Genomic DNA, 19,535 nt, shown 5'->3' with positions numbered 1-19,535 from the left:
CATAGGAAACAGCTGGTGAAGAGTCAGCATCTTGAATTTTGGAATCACCAAAAAGGTGTTTAGAGTAGACAGGTCCAGGATAGGATGCCATGAATTGTCTTTTCTGGCTACCAGGAAAAGTCTCCAGTAGAAACATTGCCCCTTTTCCTCTTCTGGTACCAAGTGAATGGCCCCTATTCTTAAGAGAGAAAGTACTTGCTTTTGGGCCTCTGCCCACTGATTTGGGGGTAGATCTGGCTACTTGTTTGGTGTTGGTAACGTGTGGAAGTGAAATCTGAATCCTTGGGACACTATATTTAATACCCATTTGTCCTGGGTAATGAGTTCCCAGTTCTTTACATGAAGAGCAATCTCTCCCCCCAAGGAGGCGGTCGGTTGAGAAGTGCTTGGAAGTTTTAAAAAGAAGTCATTGAGACAGTTTACCATAGGGGTAAGTTTTATTACTCCCAGATTTGGAAGTGGAGGCCCCCCACTGCTTAGTCCTGTGCGGATCCTGGGACTGAAGCCTGGGTGCTCTGCTGGATCTGGGTTTCGACTGAGAAGGTCTGGAAGAGGCTGGAAAGGACCAATTCTTGGAAGGCCAATGCCTACTAAACCTTGGAGGTTGTACTTGCAAGAAATCTTGGAGGTTGTACTTGTAAGAAATATTTAACAGTTTGCATAGATTTAGCTTTTTCCTCCATATTTTTAAGAACTTCTTCTGCTTTGTTGCCAAACAGGCGGTCCTGATTTAAAGGAGCATCCAGTAATTTAGCTTTAACATGATCTGGCAAGGATTGCTCCTTAAGCCAAGCATGCCTTCTAAGTACAGACCAAGTTACAGCAGCCCTGCAAGATGCCTCTAGTGAATCAAAACCAAACTGCAAAGTATGTTTTCCAACTTGCTCAGCTTAAATGCAGTAAATCCTGTAAATCCTTATTTTCAACACAATCAGGAATCATCATTATTTTCTGTTTATGCTATCCAATAATATGCTGCTGATACTTTAACATATCAAACTGGCAGTTTAAGGCCTTAATGGCCAAAGCTGCACAACTGTATACCTTCTTACCCCATCTATCCAGAACCCTGGAGTCTCTATCAGAGGGGGTAGAATTTTTGGCAGTAGAAGCTTTAATGCCCTTGGGTCCCTGTGAAATGGTCTCAGGATCCGCAGTAGGATTTTTAAAAAGGAACTTGTAAGAGTCAGGGACCCCGTAATATCTATCAGGTTTTCTGGGAGCAGGAGGTAAAGAGTCAGGGGCCAAGCTAGATTCCGAAAAGGCATCATCAACAATGTCTAGTACAGGAGGTATGGCTAAAGGCCTGTGCTGGGGCAGGAGTAAGAATTCCCTAAGCTTCTTTTTAGAATCAGAGAAATCCTGACTTTCCGAACGAAAATGCTCTCTGAGGGTATGCAAGGTTTCACCACAAGAGAAAGCCTCTGGGGGGAAGCAGAGGGAATGGAGTCCTCAGCATCAGAATCCTCATAAGTAGATAAGGGTAAATCCTGGTCAGAGGAAACAGAAAATTCAGACTCTTGGTCAGAAGTATCATAAGCAAACTCAGTCCTAGGTCTCAGAGGGGGAAGGTTGGCTTCCCCTGATTTAAGTAATAAGGTCTTCAGCCATTCTTATCATTCGTTTTTTAGGCATAGAGGTCTGACCATGCGGTCTGGGCGTCAGTTTTTTAGGCATGGTTCGAGTTTTAGGCCTTGAAGACGACGATGGCGTCGGTTTAATACGCAAGTCAGTAGGCCTGAATACACCCTCAGAAGCCAGTGCCTGCACAGCGGCTCCGGACCCATCCAAGGTAGAGACATCTGCAGGTTCCGCAGTTGAAGCATCTCGCGGCATACTGGACTCCAAATGGGTCTCAGTAGAGGCCTGCGAATCTGAAGTAGCAGGTATCAGGGCCTGCGAAAGCCCGCGAACTGGCGACTGGCTTAGAAGAAGTGTCGTCGGCAGCTTTGGACCTATGCGGCCTGTCTCTGTCTTTATCTTTGCATTTTTTCGGAACGTTGGTAGTTGGATGCCTTACCGAAGACATATCAGGATAACTAAAACGAGCACCAAAATGTTTATAGGCGAAAATATACCGACGACGGATACTTCGTTGTTTAAATAAGGCACAAAACCGATAGTGAGGTATGTCGTGGTCAGGGCCTAGGCAATGAATACAGTATGAATGAAAATCTTTATGAGGTATTTGCTTTCCACAAGAAATGCAATTATTTACTTTTACTGACATTTGTTTAGAGCAAGAAAAAGCTTCCCCAATGGGGTACTTAGCTTTTAGTTGAAGACTTCGGTTCTGAAACATGAAAACGAAAATTTCAGGAGTCCGTTGACCGGCACTTGTGAACTGCTTCTGCTTTGGGCACTGCACGGCAAGAAAGACTGATGTGATGGCATTGGCTGCATGTTTTATACCCGTGAAGACCTGAAGAAGAGATGGCAACCAACGCAGGACCCAACACTTTGTTAATCAGGCCGACTGAGGGCTACTGCAAGCAGACAACCCAAAAGTGATGACTGCAACAGTGAAACATGAAGAACATCAGAGAAACTAGTAGGTTGTTCCATGGTTAAGCTAAAAAATATGCCCAATTTCTGGGAAAGCCTGGCAGTAGTTGGCAGAACAGGTAAGTATTAGAAAAGTCATTTTCTCCACAAGCATTTTAAACACTTACCCATTCCCCAAAATGACACCATTTTTACTTCAGAAAATTAAATTAAAATTAGGTTTAACTTGTTTACCAGAAAGGAAAAAAGTAAAAGGGTGAAGTAATTATAAGCCACGCTACAGTAATTAAAACATGGTTAAAATTAATACTTCAGAGAGAAAGTACAATTTCTGTCTAAAAAAACTGAAGTGGACCTCCGCCCCATCCTCCCAAGGGTACTTATCTGCCCAGCATTGGTACAGTGTTAGCCTACAATCAATCATCAAAAGCCAATTTACAATCTCACACACACAAAGACAAACAAGCAGTGCAATCCAGTGGTACCAAACAACAACAACACTGTGAATAATAAATGAATATTTAATGAACAAGGTTGAGCTCTTTCATTCCATATTAACTGGGAAATTCATCAGACATTCTGAAGAAGTTCCCAGTTAATATGGGATGCAAACGCTCAACTCTGTTCATTAAATATTGATTTATTCTCCACTATCATTCTTTAGTACCACTGGATCCTCAAAAGCCTTTGACATTCACATCCCACCCCCACCCCCCCAGTAAGGAAACATCCGTAAAAAACTTCTCCAAGGCCAACTTCATGCTACTCAAGTCAGAAGTGACAAACTTCATGACACCCATGCAGACGGGAACTGAAAGTTCGACTGCCAAATCCTACACTAAAGCACTGTACGAGCACATCCACTCGTGCATGAATCGTGCCATCCCAAACAGAACCAAGATGATCGCCTCCAAAAAAAAAAAAAAAATAAGCCAATCTGGTGGTCCCCTGTCATAAACTATACAACAGAAGGAAGAAACTGTTGCAGAAAAGTAGGAAAATTCCAGGATGCAAAAAACTCCCTTACCAGCCTCAGTAAGAAGCTGAGATCCCTCATAAAATTCTCCAAAGCTAGTTACGAAAATAAAATTGCCAAAGATTCCAAAGACAACCACAAGGCATTCTATAGCTATATCAACAATCTAAATGGCAATGCTCAGATCTGCTCTGAGCTACAACAGAATGGCATTAAATATACTGATCCCAAGGACATTGCCAATATCCTGGCAGATCGCTTCAGTGCCAACTTCACCCCCCTCACACCCCCTAAAGGGCCCATTTCAATACAGAAAGATCGCCAAATTCCAGAAATCACAGCCACTCAGGTAAAAATACACACTCTCCAAAGCTAAGAACACAGCATCCATGGGACCAGACGACATCCCGGGCTGTGTACTACATGAACTACAAAATGAACTGGCACCTCACCTAAGTGTCATGTTTAATCATAGCTTCACCTCAGGCTTCGTGCCCACTGAGTGACGCAGAGCTACAGTTATCCCACTCCACAAGGGGGGATCTACCTTGGATCGTGCAACCTACCGTCCCCATCAGTCTGACGAGCCTGATCTGCTAGGCCATGGAACGTATTATCATGGACCTTATAAACAAAGACATTGGCAACCTTCAAACACTGGACCCCACCCAGTTTTGGTCTCCTGAACCTGAGTGACTTCTTCAAATAAGACTCCAGAGCCATGGATGAGGGTAAAGCAGTCCACACAGCCTATCTGGACCTCGCCAAGGCCTTTGACACACTCCCCCACTCTGGAATCATAGATAAACTTACCAAGATGGGCATAAATCCCTACGTCACTCGGGTTGCCAACTGGCTTACTGACAGAACCCACACTGTAAAAGTAGCAGACTCCAAATCCAGCTCCAGACAAGTGAAGTACCTCAGGGTTCAGTCCTGGGACCGTTCTTGTTTGGCATCTACTTCTCTGAAGTAAAGGCCAACACTAAGGGAAGGGACTCTGGCTAACAAAGTTCACAGATGACTGCAAACTGGGAGCCATTATTGAATCGCCAAATGATGTGAATATTCTACAAAAAGACCTTACAGAAACAGATGCTTGGTGCCAGAGCCATGGGCTCCAGCTCAATGCCAAGAAGTGTATAGTTATCCCCTTTGGGAAAAAAACAAGTACCCATGAATTACCACATAGGTGGCAGTACACTAAACACTGAAAGTGAGATAAGAGACTTACGAACACAAGTGGACAGTGGTCGCACCTTCGATAACCACATCACCACAACAGTCAGGAAATCTTTCTATGTGGCACACCTCATAACTAAGGGCTTTTCATTAAAAAAAAAGGTCATTGTCCCACTGTACTCATCCCTCATTAGACCTATCATAGAGTACAATGCCCCATTTGGTATGTACCTCACAAGACATCTACAACTGGAAAGGCCACAGAAACACCCCACTAAAAGAATCACAGGCCTAAACCAGATGACGTATGCTGACTGACTAAAAAAACTTCAGCTATACTCTGTCGCATATCCTCTACTCAGAGGTGATCTCTGCTTAACATAGAAGGCCATGTCAAACCCAGAGCTGCTGGACATGCTACACAAAGAAATCCCAATCCATCACAGCCATATGGGCCAGGGACCTAAACCTTATCACAATGAACAAAGCATGCTGGAGGGATAGTTTTCTGACCCAGAGACTCCCCAGACTCTGGAATAGACTGCCCATACATGTCAAGTAGAGCGCCTCCTTGGCCCTCTTCAAAAAGAACCTTGACAACTGGATGGTAGATAAGAAATTTATCCCGGGGATCACGTCAGTCGCCCTGCTAGACAGGGGTCCAGGGAAGTAAATATTGTGGGAAGAAATAGCCAGGGAATTGTTATGGCTAGGCTGGTACAGGCCCTAGGGCAGATAGCCTAATACCAACCTATGAACCTAAGAGGAATGTTCTTTGGCATCAGGAATGCTCTGAAGGGTTTGATGCCCAAACCTGATTTTTCAGTCAGCTCAGCTCAAAGTGACTAATTGTTTGGGCATGTGGAAGGTGCTCTGAAGCTTTGGAAGCTTGCTGGTAGTTATATCCTTACCAGGATAACCCATTTAGCTAAGGCTACTACAGCAGTGATCCATACGATGACCATTAACTAATCCTGGTTTGGAAATAATTGATGTGGGATACTCCTTGTAAGGCAGAGGTCTCTAAACATTTAATGGCATCCACACTATGCCATAATCAATCTCTTCAGGAGTGACAGCTATACCACTTACTGGTGGCAGGAAAGATAACACAGGAACAAATATGCTACAAGTGTTCCAATACAAGTGTTCCAACAGAAGAGGAGGAAAAGTGGAACAGAAGATTTGGCTGAAAAAATGGTGAGGCTTCCAAAAGCATAGTGACCACTTCTCCACTGTTTTATAACTTACTGAATTTTATCTTCAGAATAAAGTCCCTTCTGAAAAAATGCCACAAGTCAACTTTTCAGGCTTCCTCTTCCCCTCCTTATAGTCTTCTGTTTGCCTAGAAGAATAACTAAGTGAAAGGCTTGGCCAAGAGGTACTGAAGTCAGCATGACATTAACTTTCAAGAGTCTCCTTATGACACCTTTTGTTGACATCAATGAAACCCCTGCAGAAGATACATTTCTGTACTGTGAGAGGGATCCAAGTAAAGCAGTTCAAGTGGCTTTAGAAGGAAGGATACTTACCTTCCACAAAGGTACTTATTTGAAAGGGCTGTTTCAATATACAACCATCAAGGGCAGATATGAACTGCAAGAACACAAGCACTGAAACCATACTTAATAAGGAGAAGCAAAACAAAAATAACTCTAAAATAATGAAAGACTATAAAGCAAAAACAGTCTAAAGCATTCAAAATGGCATTTTATTTTACTTAAAAAATCACACTATAGCAACCTGAGGCCACAGAAGACTCAGTGCTCTGACATCAGGAAACAGCAGCAAAACTAAGAACTAAATTGATGATGGGAAAACACTGAGTGAGATGGTAATGCAAAGTCGAGTGTTCACAGTTATCACCCGAAACTGTTACTGCATTAACTAGATGAAAAAAAAAAAGCTTTTCATTACAGCTGAGCATATTTTTCCACTGTCCGTGACATTAATTAGAAAAATTCTTAAAGAATGCGTAACATGCCCTTCAAATGTGGAATAGTGTAGAACGTAGACTTAAGACCCAAAATGATGAACATTCCTCATGATGAGGTATGAGTAACAATGGGTATTCTATCCATTATTTGTAGCTTTGCCCCTGTTTATTAAGCAAAGAAGTAGAGTGGTATGGCAGAGATGATATGCAGCAGCTCCCAGATGTTACCCAACCGCCGTAACATTCTGAGACCTATGCAAAAACACTGTTGCTGTCCACTGTTCTCAATTATCAGTAGAACTAAAACATTCTAGGATACGAAACACATTATGGGGGCAAGGAAGCAGAATCAGAAGCCTAGGAAAACTGTATGTGCTAAGCACTTCAACCTGGCTGCATAAGCCAAGCATGCTCCTGTAGTGAAGAGCTCTTCAATACCATATCACAGATGCCTCTGGTTAAAACTAAGGGAAAACTTAAAATCAGTGTAAATGGTGGGCTTTCACTGGCTGCTCCAGTTTCCTTCCACAGCCAAAGGCATATCATACCTGACCAGTAATTCTCCAAGTGGCACGTGTGTGTTCTTGTGCGCGCACATAGCCTGAAAGAAAAACTAATTTCTCAAAGGTGAGCCCAGCTAGTGTAAGAACAGGCTCTGGCTCCCAGCAACCCTGGGCAAGATAAAGCAGGAATCACAGAATGAATGAATGATATATAAAATGTGCTACTAAAAATCTCAAAATGAATTTAACTCCCTCCAGTTTATGAGGTCAGAGGCATTTAAGTAATTTCTAAGACTACAAATTAATACAGCCATGAGCCAACTCTATATCCTTAAAACTTTAATGTTATCAGTGTGTTACTGCTCCTTAACACAAGCACTATAGAAAATAAACAGTTGCAACATGAAAACAAAAGCAGAGAAGTAGTTTAGATGGCTATTCACTCACTCAAGATGACCAGGACAATGGGTATATGAAACTACTGAAGAACAACAAATAAATGGTATGGCCACTTATAGCCTCTAAATTGTTCTAAGGATCCTTATCACAAACTCTCACAGATGCTGTTCATCACAACTTGTACTTAAAATTAACAGTGAGGGAAAAGTTTCTTCTTGCAATTTTGGTTATTTCTTGTCTTTAAAAAATATCTCTGCCCTAATGACTATTCAGAATTTAGTCAACTATATTACATAATAACTGTTTAGAGCTTTTGTCACAAAAATATGACAATGTCCGAGCAAAAGTTTCATTAAATACTCCCACCAGACACATTTAGCCAATTATAAAGCTGAATTTAAGCACTTTATGAGCAGACAATTTAAAAAGCTGTTTTAAAATTAAAATAAAGACAAAACAGTTAAAGATGTTGTGACATTATTTCCTGTACTTCTTAATACCTTTTATATTAACACTTCGATTTAATCCAGAGATCGCTTGAATCTAATTTAACTTGGCAACATAGGACCTTCAATTTTAATACATAATCAATAATCAAGTTCTCCCACTGTCTGTCCCCAAGTCTACTGATATCCACCACATAAAACAAGAACTTTTTATCAGTTAGTCAAACTTAGCTTTGTTTGCACAAGGTCATATATATATATATATATATTTTTTTTTTTGTTCTTACAGAAAATAAATACTCTGATGCAGTGCACCAGATTTTGTGTGTGTTTTTTTGCCACATGAAACCTGTTGCAGTCATCACATCTAGCAATTGAACAATACTTCACGTTACAATCAAGTTACCCTTTGGTCTCTGCTGTCAACTTCTTCTTTGTTTTTAATGATTACTATTTGTTGATCGGGTCAGTGCCCTGGTCTACTGACCTCTCTCAGTCATGACCCTGGCTCAGAAAAAAACATGCAATTAATTTTACATAATGAAAGACTTTAGAAATACACCAGAGTAAATAAATTCTTATAACATGATGGTGAGAGTGACATACACCAGAGTAAATAAATGCTTATGACATGATGGCGAGAGTGACAAATGACATACTGTACAAATATTTAGAGTTCAGTGACAAAGTAAATACATATGACATGACACTGAGTGTGAGCTACTGTTGCAATATTTACAGAAAGTGTAGAACAGTTCATCAGATACAGAAGAAGTGACGGTCACTGACAGTTAAACAGTTGGCAAATATTGTTGGCATTAACTATCACGTTAGCACTTGCATGAAGATTCTGTGACGTGATGCTCCTTAATAGCATTTTTAAAATTCTCACAAGAGTCCTGATTTTATAACTTCTGCAGAAAATGCTCCAGGTTACAAGTCCTTGTCTGAAAAAAGCTTCATCACCTACTGCAGTTTTGAAATGCAGTCACAGCCAGCGCCCAAGGAGTTGTCTTGTGTACTTCTCAGATTTTGACAATCTTCTTGAATGTAAAGCTTCCTTATTAGAGGGGGAGGAGTAGAAATGTCTTAGAACTTTAAAAATCAGTGTGCAGAGGAGAATGGTACCCATATTATTCGCTGCCAGGTGGTGTTTTCCAGTAATTTGGAGTGATGAATGGGGTCTGCTAGCAGAATAAATCTATGAATCTGGTCTTCTACCATTTGTATTCTATGGGTATTTTAAACAGAGACCAATATAAATGCACCTATAACACTTGTAAACTGCACATTTATATGTCCCCCTTGAGATTAAACCAGTCTCATTATGTTCCAAAATATTTAGTCTCATTCATTGATATCCTGTCACTGCCTATTTAAGTGGTACATTTTGAAATATTTTCTGCTTAAAACCTCAGCTTTGGCTGGCTAAGATCTAGCTGTATTCAACTGGACGTATAAGAGAATTTAAGTACCTTTTATCTGCACTTTTTTCAAATACAGAATTTTAATTGATTTATTTGTGTTGCATTGAATATTAACTGAACTGGAAGTTTTGACTGTTTTTTCAGTTAGTTCCCCATGCACCCTCCCTGTTTCTGTTTTGGTGTTAATCTTGGTGGCTTTGAAACTGCCTGCCCCTCTTGTAAATTTGTGTTTGGATACTCCTTCTGGGCCCATCTAATTTGCTCACTCAATTGAGTGCAGTGAGATCATATTCTGATTTCAGGCACTCCTACTGTGTACAAAGAGAGCATCTGGAAAAGAAAAAAAAATTTAAGCTTGTTTCCTGCCTTTCCTGTAAGTGGTCTAGACTGTTTGTAGGCGTCTGAGCCCCCAAGCCTTTCTGTGTTGGAGGGAAGCCTTCTAACTTAATCATGTTTCTTAGAACTAGCCAGTTTTCTAGTTTCAGCACTCAAATCTGTTTCTTTGAACTCAACACTTGTTCAGAACTCGTTGTAAGCACTAAATAAGCTGCAAATACAGCACTCAACTTTCCTCACTTGTCTAGAGGAAAGCAGTTTTTAGTACTTAATAAATAAGCATCTACCCAGGCATGTCTAAGGGTCAGCTCCCGGTGATTTATCTTGTCTACCTGATGAATCTGGGCATCTTGGGGCAATGCAGCAACTGCCTCATGTACACAGACAACCCTCTCCTCCTACCACCCAACACTACAACCTGAGAGAGATGCAATTATATAGCCAAACTGGAAGCAAAGCTCTCTTCACCCAAGACTGGACTAGACAGTCAGGAGGAGAAGGTAAACACTTGCACCACACCACACTCATCACATAGTCCCTCAAAACCTACACCACCAAAACACACATTCAAACACAAAACACACACCTATATTCACGGAGGCTCTCAATAAAAACCTGCCCAAGCATCAGGGACCTCCAAAGCATAAACGCAAGCAAACTCCACCCCCCAACACAACTCAAATGACACATAGCCCACAAACTCAGTGTGCCACTCAACCACATCCCATAAGGCATAACAACGTACCCAACACTCTAGTCATAGGTGACTCTATAGTCAGGCAAACTGATGTGCCACTCACCAGGCTAAACAAAGAGAAAGTTACTGTCAGCTGCCTGTCAGGTGCCAGGCTCCGCCACATAACACACGCACTCAGGTTACTCCACAACAAGTACAAATATGACTGTCATTGTCCATGTTGGTGTGAATGACCTGAGATGTACCTCCCTGGACTACATGAAAAGAGACATGGAGGAGCTCTACGATCTTGTAGCCCAGGCAGGTATGACCCTAGCCCTGAGTAGCATCCTGCCATCACCCAGAATGATACCACAGTACAAGGACAAAATGACTGACTTCAACAATTGGCTAAGCTTCTGGTGTCATTCTAAGGGGATCCAGTATTTGTCTGCCTGGGACGACATGATCGACAGACCACGATGCTTTGCCAGAGATGGCCTGCACCTGCCGCCCTTGGGATTCCGGATACTGGCTAACCACACCTATAGTGCCTTTTTTAGGCAAGGTTCAAATGACAAATTCACCACCGTAACAGGTACAAGAAAGCAAAATCTGAGGATAATGCTACTCAATGCTAGAAGTCTAAACCTCAAAATGCACTCACTCGAGGCACTCCTTAAAATGGAGAACATCGAAATTTGTGCAGTGACAGAGACCTGGTTCAAAGCGCCAGAGAGCACCCCTGCATTACCAGGCTATAATTCATACCACACCTTCCAGCCACCTAACCCGGAACGAAGCACTAAGGGTGGAGGCGCGTCCATATTCATTAAGGATATCCACACCTCCAGGCTAGTTGCACAGCATAATGCATCCGAGATTATCCAAGTGCAACTAACTCTGGGCAAGACCGCAATCCAAATTGTAGCTTGCTACAGACCCCCCACCATGCCCAAGGATTCCCACTCCTCATTTCTTGATACACTGGAAAATATTAGGGTACAACCCAACACCCTAACAATGGGCAATTTCAACTACCCCACCATTAACTGGGAAAACTACTCATGTACCAACACTTGTGCTCAAAGTTTTCTGGAATTCATAAATTCCAATGCCTTGGATCAGCTTATACACACCCCCACCAGGGGCGGCAATATCCTAGGCCTGGCCATTACCAACATGGGCAACTGGTGTTCCACACCAGAGGTCAATTCCTCATTGGTCAGATCCAACCACAAGCGAATCACCCTAGACATCCACATCCCGCCCCACCCTCAATTAGGGAAACCACCGTAAAAAAACTTCTCCAAAGCCAACTTCACACTTCTTAAGACAGAAGTGGCAAACTTCATGACACCCATGCAAACGGAAATAGAGGTACGACTGCTGAATCCTACACAAATGCACTTTATAAGCACTTACACGAGTGCATGGATCATGCTATTCCTAATAGAACCAAGATGCTATCGTCCAAAAAAAGGAAGCCAATCTGGTGGTCCTCTGCCATAAACAAACTCTACAACAGAAGAAAGAAACTGTTGCAAAAAAAAGTAAAATCCCATGACTGGAGGAACTCCCTGGTCAACCTCAGTAAGAAGATGAGATCCCTGATAAAATCCTCCAAAGCTAGTTATGAAAACAAAATTGCCACTGACTCTAAAGACAGCTACAAAGCATTCTATAGCTATGTCAAGAATCTCAATGGCAACACTCAGATCTGCTCTGAGTTGCAGCACAATGGCACTAAATTTACAGAACCAACTGATATTGCCAACATCCTGGCAGATAGGTTAAGTGCTAACTTTTCCCCCCTCTCACCCCCTAGAGGGCCCATCTCTATACCGAAAGAATGCAAAGTTCCTGTAATCACGGCTGCACAGGTAAAAAAACACACTCTCCAAAGCCAAGAACACAGCATCAATGGAACCTGACAATATCCCAGGCTGCGTTCTACATGAACTACAGAATGAACTGGCACCCTACCTAAGTACCATGTTCAATCATAGCCTCACCTCAGGCTTTGTGCCCACTGAATGTCGCACCGCAACGGTTATCCCACTCCACAAAGGGGGAGCCACAACGGACCCTGGGAACTACCACGCCATTAGCCTGATGAGCCTGGTCTGCAAGGCCATGGAACGTATCATCATGGAACTCATAAACAAAGACATTGGTAATCTCCAAACTCTGGACCCAACCCAGTTCGGATTTGTAAAAGGCAGATCATGTCTCCTAAACCTGACTGACTTCTTTGAAGCAGTCATCAAAGCCACAGATGAGGGTAAAGTGGCTCACACAGCTTATCTAGATCTCGCCAAGGCTTTCGACACCATCCCCCACTCTGGAATTATAGATAAGCTCACTAAACTAGGTATAAATCCCTATGTCACAAGATGGGTTGCCAAATGGCTCACGTACAGAACCCACACTGTGAAAGTAGCGGACTCCAAATCCGACTTCAGACCAGTGACAAGTGGAGTACCACAGGGTTCAGTCCTGGGTCCTCTGCTGTTTGGTATCTACTTCTCTGAAGTACAGGCTAACACAGAAAGTCTTTGGCTAACAAAGTCTGCAGATGACTGCAAACTAGGAGCCATAATCGAAACTTCTAACAATGTGGACATACTACAAAAGGGCCTCACTGAGACAGATACCTTGTGTCAAAGCCATGGCCTGAAGCTCAATGCTAAAAAGTGTATTGTCATCCCCTTTGGTAAAAACTCTGTACCCATGAACTACCACATAGCTGGTAGTCTACTTAATGCCGAAAATGTGATGAGACCTTGGGACACAGGTGGACAGTAGTCACTCCTTTGATAATCACATCACCACAGTGGTCAGGAAATCCTTCTACGTGGCTCACCTCATCACAAAAGGTTTCTCATCCAGAAAAAAAGAGGTCATTGTTCCCCTCTACTCATCATTCATTAAACCCATTATAGAGTACAATGCCCCTTTTGGTATGTACCACACAAGACATCTACAACTGGAAAGGCCACAGAAATACCTCACAAAGAGGATTACTGGCCTCAAATAGATGCCCTACGCAGACCGTCTCAAAAAACTCCAGCTTTACTCCGTCGGATATCACCTACTCAGAGGCGATCTCTGCCTAACATACAAAGCTATGTCAAACCCAGAGCTGTTGGACATGCTCCACTTAAAGAAATCCCAATCCCTCCGAGTTACACGCTCTAGGGACCTAAACCTTGTCAACACAATAAACAGAACATGCTGGCGGGATAGATTCCTGTCACAGAGACTTCCCATACTCTGGATCAGACTACCTATCTATGTCAAACAGAGCTCCTCATTAGCACTCTTCAAGAAAAATCTTGATGATTGGAGGGGAAATAGGAAATTCACTCCAGGGATCATTTCTGTGGCTCTGCTTGACAGGGGCACAGGAAAATAATTTTCTTGGGTGGCGAAAGCCAGGGTACATTTTTGGCTAGGCTTATACAGGCCCTAGGGCCAATAGCATAGTGCCTACCTATGAACCACTTTTCAAGTTGAAAATTTTTGTTTTCTTCCTCGAGTCTTCAGTGAGCTCTTTATTCCATAGTAAGAATTATCAGTTCTGCATAATTTTCTTCATATCAAAAGAATGTATACTCAAGCTCAATGTCATGGTGTTTCCTAAATCTGAATTTTCATCCTTTATAGCTTCCCCCAGCTCAAAACCTAGTACCTCAATCTTACATGCGGTGAACACATCCACACTTCAACACATGAGAATGATCGTGAGTGCATTCTGGAATGTAAGTTTTTTTTGGCATATTAAATTAATTGTAGGTAGTCACCAGCCCCCACTACAGAGATGCAGAAGACTAATGTACAATTTCAAAACAATATTGACTGTTGGCGTTGTTTTAATACAATAATGTCTCTGCTTTAAACTAGTTTAGTGTTGTGACTGGATACATGTGTCTGGTGGGTGTACTTATGGTAATCTCCTCTTCAAAAAATAAGTGTTCCATAAAAGGAGTCTCCAATACACATTTTGAGACAAAAGCAGTAACCAAATAAAGGTAAGTTCTTTATGCTTATTCAAAGTTTTTTTTTCATTTCACAGATTTTATAAACTGCTTAGAGTTTCACTTCATCATTTTGTTTTATTTAACCACTAAAATGTAAGACTAGAATACAAAGTGAGAGATTACCTTCATGTGATTTTTTAAAGGATCCATGAGATTGAAGTGAATATTGCATTTTGGACAAGCTCTGGGAAATGGTACTCCATTTTTAACTTGGCTTGACGTAACAGCTGGTGAACCTAAAACACATTACACACAACATTTTAGAAGCATGTTAACCAACTTAAAGCACATTTTAAGCCATATACTGTTCCAGGTCTTAATGGAAGCTGCAGCAATTATTACTCTTCTGTCACTAAGGTTGACACCAGATTCCCTGAGAAGTAATTCACTTAATTTGGCCTGGACTGCTTTAGAACACTTTATAAACATCAAGTCATACTGGGTAGGTATGAGAGAACCTCAGACAATTCAGTTAATATTCTATTTCACCAAGTGACAATCATTCATTATGACAATGTACCACTTACCTGCCCAAGCCCAACTACCTGATTTAGGGGCCTTTAACAAGAATAAGCATCTGTGCTTTATTATTTACCTTAATAACTTAAACGTTCTTTCTAAACCTTCCATAAAGACATTCATGCAAACATGCATATCATTTTTTTAGTCTAAAGTCCAGTTGCTTGACAAGTTGTGTATACGTACCATAAATGCTGATGTTATAGTGTGTCTTCAATGTTGCAGTAATAACTCCTTGGGATTTCCTGCTGCAGAAGCCCCTGGTCAGCAGATACCCCTCCTCTCCACCATCAGGATGTTGAGGCACAAGGGTAACTGGCTGTTGACACATTTTCACATAATGACCCCTACGCCTTCAGCACTAAATGATCTCACTGTCTCCAGCACAGAATAGTTAGTGGGACCTAAATGAAGTGAAAAATTGAAAGGAGAGGGGACCTACAGAATAGGAAAGAATGCAGGGATGCCCACTCAACTCATAAATGAGACAAAAGAGGGAGGGAAAGACTAATGCAACACTGAAGACACATGAACATCTATATTTATGTTAAATGTACACAGCTGTACTAGGTTCATCATGCTTCACTGTTGCAGTAATACTTCTTGGGAGGACTCCCGAAGGTGAAGAGATGGATGGAAAGTGGGCTGAAATTAGGAGGAGGAAAGCAGGCCCTAAAGGACTGCAGACACAAAACTTTTTCTGGATCTGGAAGATGATGCCAAGTTGCAGTGTTTAGTAAGGGTGTGGACTGATGGCCTGGTGGCTGCCTCCAGAGTTTCTCTGGTAGGCACTCATTTGATGAAAGCAGCCATGGTGGCAATGGCTCTGGCTGAATAAGTTCTAATGTGGCATGGTACCTCTTTATTAAAGTGCCTGAAACAGGAAGTTATGCAGCTGCAGATCCACTTAGAAATGACCTATTTTCTAACAGGTTTACCCAATTTATTAGGTGCAAATGCCACAAAAAGATGATCTGAATTTCTCAAAGTTTTAAATGGCAACCATTTGAAACGTTGGGGTCTGGAAAAGTGCTTCCTGAAACAAAGAAACCGAATGGCCTACAAAATGGACTTGCACATACCAAATCCAAGGTGACCATTTCCCAAAATATTCCCTTTTCTCCAAGGTATAGCAATCTACAAGTTGGTTTAAGTTCAGGGGAGGGGGCTTATCCTCCATATGAGGGGTGCTCCTGTGAAAAAAAGAGGTCTAAAGTAAGAGACCAGTGTTCAAAATTTGCTCTTCTACTGTATTTTTAGGCTTATTTTTTCTTTAGTGCAACGGCACTCAGCATTTAGAGTATTGATATTTCAATGAGAAGCCATTTTAGATTTGTCCAGATAATACCTGTGCTGCCAGTAAATGTCTAAGGAGTACAAAATTCTTTCTCCTGCTTTCTGAAGTCTTGGAAAGAAGGCAGGGAGGTGAATAATCTGATTTAATGAAACTTCAGCAACCACCTTGCTGCTACTGGGGTTAGATCTCATGGAAAAGCTGTCTGGATGAAATCTTAGGAAAGGTCCTTTACACATTAGGTTCATAACAGGTTACTAGGCTAGAAAACCTAGAGCCTTTACAAACTTAGCCATGTTAATTCCAAGTACCCCATTTGTTCTTTTTTGGGTAGTTCCCATAACAAATTTATGAACAAAGCAGGTCTGTGAACACCACCACCTACCCCTGTCCATGAGGGATATGGGTGCCACCCCAGGGGCGAATTTGTGGTATCTCATCCAATTATCTAGGCTGCATTTGAACAGGGTCAGTGAGGAGCTCTGCTATACGTGAATAGGGAGTCTACTGCAGAGAAGCAGCAGTCTCTGGGAGACATATCTCTCTCTAGCATGATCTGTTAATGTCACAAGCTAGGTTGAGGTCTCTAGAGCGAGTGACTCTTGAGCCATTAGACTTGTGGAAAATCCCATTTTTAGAGCCTGCAAATCTGATATTCTTCAAACTGATGTGATGGCCAGTAACACTGCAGTTTTCCCAGTTCAGAATTTGATTTCTGTTGAAGCTGTTGTCTCAATGGGGGAAAGATGAGTTTCTCCAGAACATAACCTGAAATCCCAAGGAGGAGCAGAAGCTCTCCTGGGTGGCATAAGGTGGATAATGCTTTTAAGGAATTACTTCAAAGACTGTGAAAAAAAGAGCGGTGCTGCATTGGCAGGCAGTCTGACATGGCAGAGGCATGGATTTTAAGGGTCGAATAAGCAAATTCCTTAGAAAAAAGTTCCACTAGGTAAGTGAAAACCAAGGGTAGAACTGCAAGTAAAGGTTGATGGCCCTTATTCTAGCAACAAACAATAAATCTCCCATTGTAAGATATTTTCTAGAGCTGGGCTTTTTTGCCTCTCTTAAAAAAAGATAAGACATTCACGCTGAATAATTGGCTGTGAAGGAGGAGGATCATATCGTCCAGGCTGTCAACTTCAGGCTGGAGTGTATGGTGCTGTTCTTGTTCTGGGTCAAGAGGTCCACTTCCTCTGGAAGCAGCCATTGTTCCCATGTGTTCATGCTGTGTAACAAGGGCAACAAATGGTGCCTTGGTCAAAAGCGTGCTATCAAGATCACCCTCACTCCTTCATCCCTGATCCTGATTAGTACCTGGGGGATGAGAGGTATGAGAGGGAAAGCATATAGAAACAGAGCTATCCATAGGAAGGATAAGGTATCAGTCCTTCACGCGTGGTCGTCTTTGGGTCCTGGGCAATAATTTCTCAGCTGCCTGTTAGCTTAAGAGGCAAAAGGGTCCATTTCTGGCATGTCACATTTTTGTGCAAGTCTTGTAATAACACCCTTGTTTAGCATCCACTCCTGAGGTTCTCACTCTGACCTGCTAAAGCAGTCTGCAAGACGGTTGCTTTCTCTTGGCTATATGGTGCAGCCCCATTTCCCATGTCACCTCCCGTTAACTGTGTAGCTGGGTGGCAGAAGGGATGGGAGTGGATACCTCCTTGTTTCTGCACTACAAAAAGTGTAGTGTTCTCTGTTTTTACCAGTTAAGTGCCTGGTTTCTAGAAGATTCTGAATGTCATCATGCCCCAGAACATTGATAACATTTCTTTCTTAATGATGTGGCTCTGAACTGTCGTCACTCACTGGCCTTGCATATGAAAGTAACTCAAATGGGCACCCCAGGATAGCAATGAAATTATCTGCAGTCATAATTTTACTTTTTGGTGGATACTGAAAGGGAATCCCCTTCTTTTGAAGACAGACCTCTATCCACCATAGAATTTCCTTTTTCAGGCATGGCAGAAGCTTTAACTTTGAACTACAAGAAGGCTGGTGCTGGCACCACGCATTTTTTTAGGTACCATTAGAATTTCCTCACATGAAGTGTGGCAAGGGGGATCATTAAGATGCAGAGGGCTCTGTACCCCAGTGCCCCGAGTATCTCTGACATAGATACCTAATGAAGCAGAGACTGGAAACACTGAGTCAGTAAGGCCATCTGCTTACCTGTGTCTAGAAAGGTTCTTAAGACGACTAACCTCTGAAAGAGGGTCTGATTTGACTTGTTTACATTGAGGAAGAAGGTGAAGGGATGCTTACAGTTCCTTCACAGATTGTGTCTGAATTAGGCCATTGTTTATATAGAGGGAGATATGGGCGCCCTTTGTCCTGCAGCAGGCAACTACTGGAGACAGGCAATTTGGAAAGACTCTGGGAACAATAGACAAACCATAGGACAGTGCACAGACTTGATAATGATTCCCTCTGAAGCACAGATGGCTCCTGCAAAGTTTTACTATAAGGATATAGAAATAAATATCCTTTATATCTGGATAAACCATGTGAGCCTGGAAAGTAATTTTTGAACAGTTAACATTTTGAATTTGGCATCCCGAGTGAACCTCTTTAGCCTTGCTTAGTGTTTGTCCACATATTCATTCTTTTCTTGATACAATGAAATGCCTTGGATAGTACCTTGTGCCTCTTTTCTTCCTGGAGACTAGTTCTACGGGGTCCTGGTCTAGTAACAAGTTGATATGCACCGTTACCTCTCTAAGCTGAGGTTTTTGGAACCGAGGGGATACCTGCGGGACTTGGGAGAGGGGTAAACTGTAGTTTATATCCTGACTTTATGATATGAATGACCCATTTGTCCTGGGTAATGTCTAGCCACCAGTCTCGGAAAGTCTTCCTCCTATCTTTAAAGGTGGGAAAAGGGTTGGGGTTGGAGTGGGACTTGCGAATGGGAGAACAAGGAAGGGTCTGGGGCTGAGTCATGGTTGCTGTCTACTCAGCCCCTGGGGTCAGAGTCCACTAGGCGTGGTTTCTAGATCCACTTTTTCAGCTTTTCGGCTGTCTCTGTTGCTTGTCCCTTCTGGTCCTCTTTCCTCTTTGACCAGGCTGAGAGGCAGGAAAGAACCTGGGTTTGGTAGCATAAACTCCTACTAAACCTCGATAGCTGAACCTGCAAAAAGTCCTTCACCATCGGCAGGAACATATTGTCCTCCAGTATTTTAAATATAGAGTGGGCCTTGGGTCCAAACAGAAAATCCTTGTCACGTGGTATATCCAAGATTTCTGAATGAACATGCCTAGGAAGGAAATGTTTTCTTTACCAAGTATTTCTC

The 19,535-nt window shown here is 42.2% G+C and overlaps 1 protein-coding gene across 5 annotated transcripts in view; it reads right to left on the bottom strand.

Annotated features, from left to right (window-relative positions):
- ZNF280D (zinc finger protein 280D) overlaps positions 1 to 19,535 on the bottom strand; it is a 3,097,091-nt gene that overhangs the window by 1,758,191 nt on the left and 1,319,365 nt on the right. For all 5 annotated transcript variants that reach the window (XM_044078966.1, XM_044078968.1, XM_044078970.1 and 2 more), the window contains one exon: positions 14,553 to 14,665. In XM_044078966.1, the coding sequence (XP_043934901.1) occupies positions 14,553 to 14,665 (113 nt within the window). The remainder of the gene's footprint in view (positions 1 to 14,552; positions 14,666 to 19,535) is intronic.

Source organism: Protopterus annectens, chromosome 7.part1, assembly GCF_019279795.1.
Source record: "Protopterus annectens isolate FY-2018-M chromosome 7.part1, PAN1.0, whole genome shotgun sequence".
NCBI lineage: Eukaryota > Metazoa > Chordata > Ceratodontiformes > Protopteridae > Protopterus > Protopterus annectens.
This window is presented reverse-complemented; position numbering and strand designations above follow the sequence as displayed.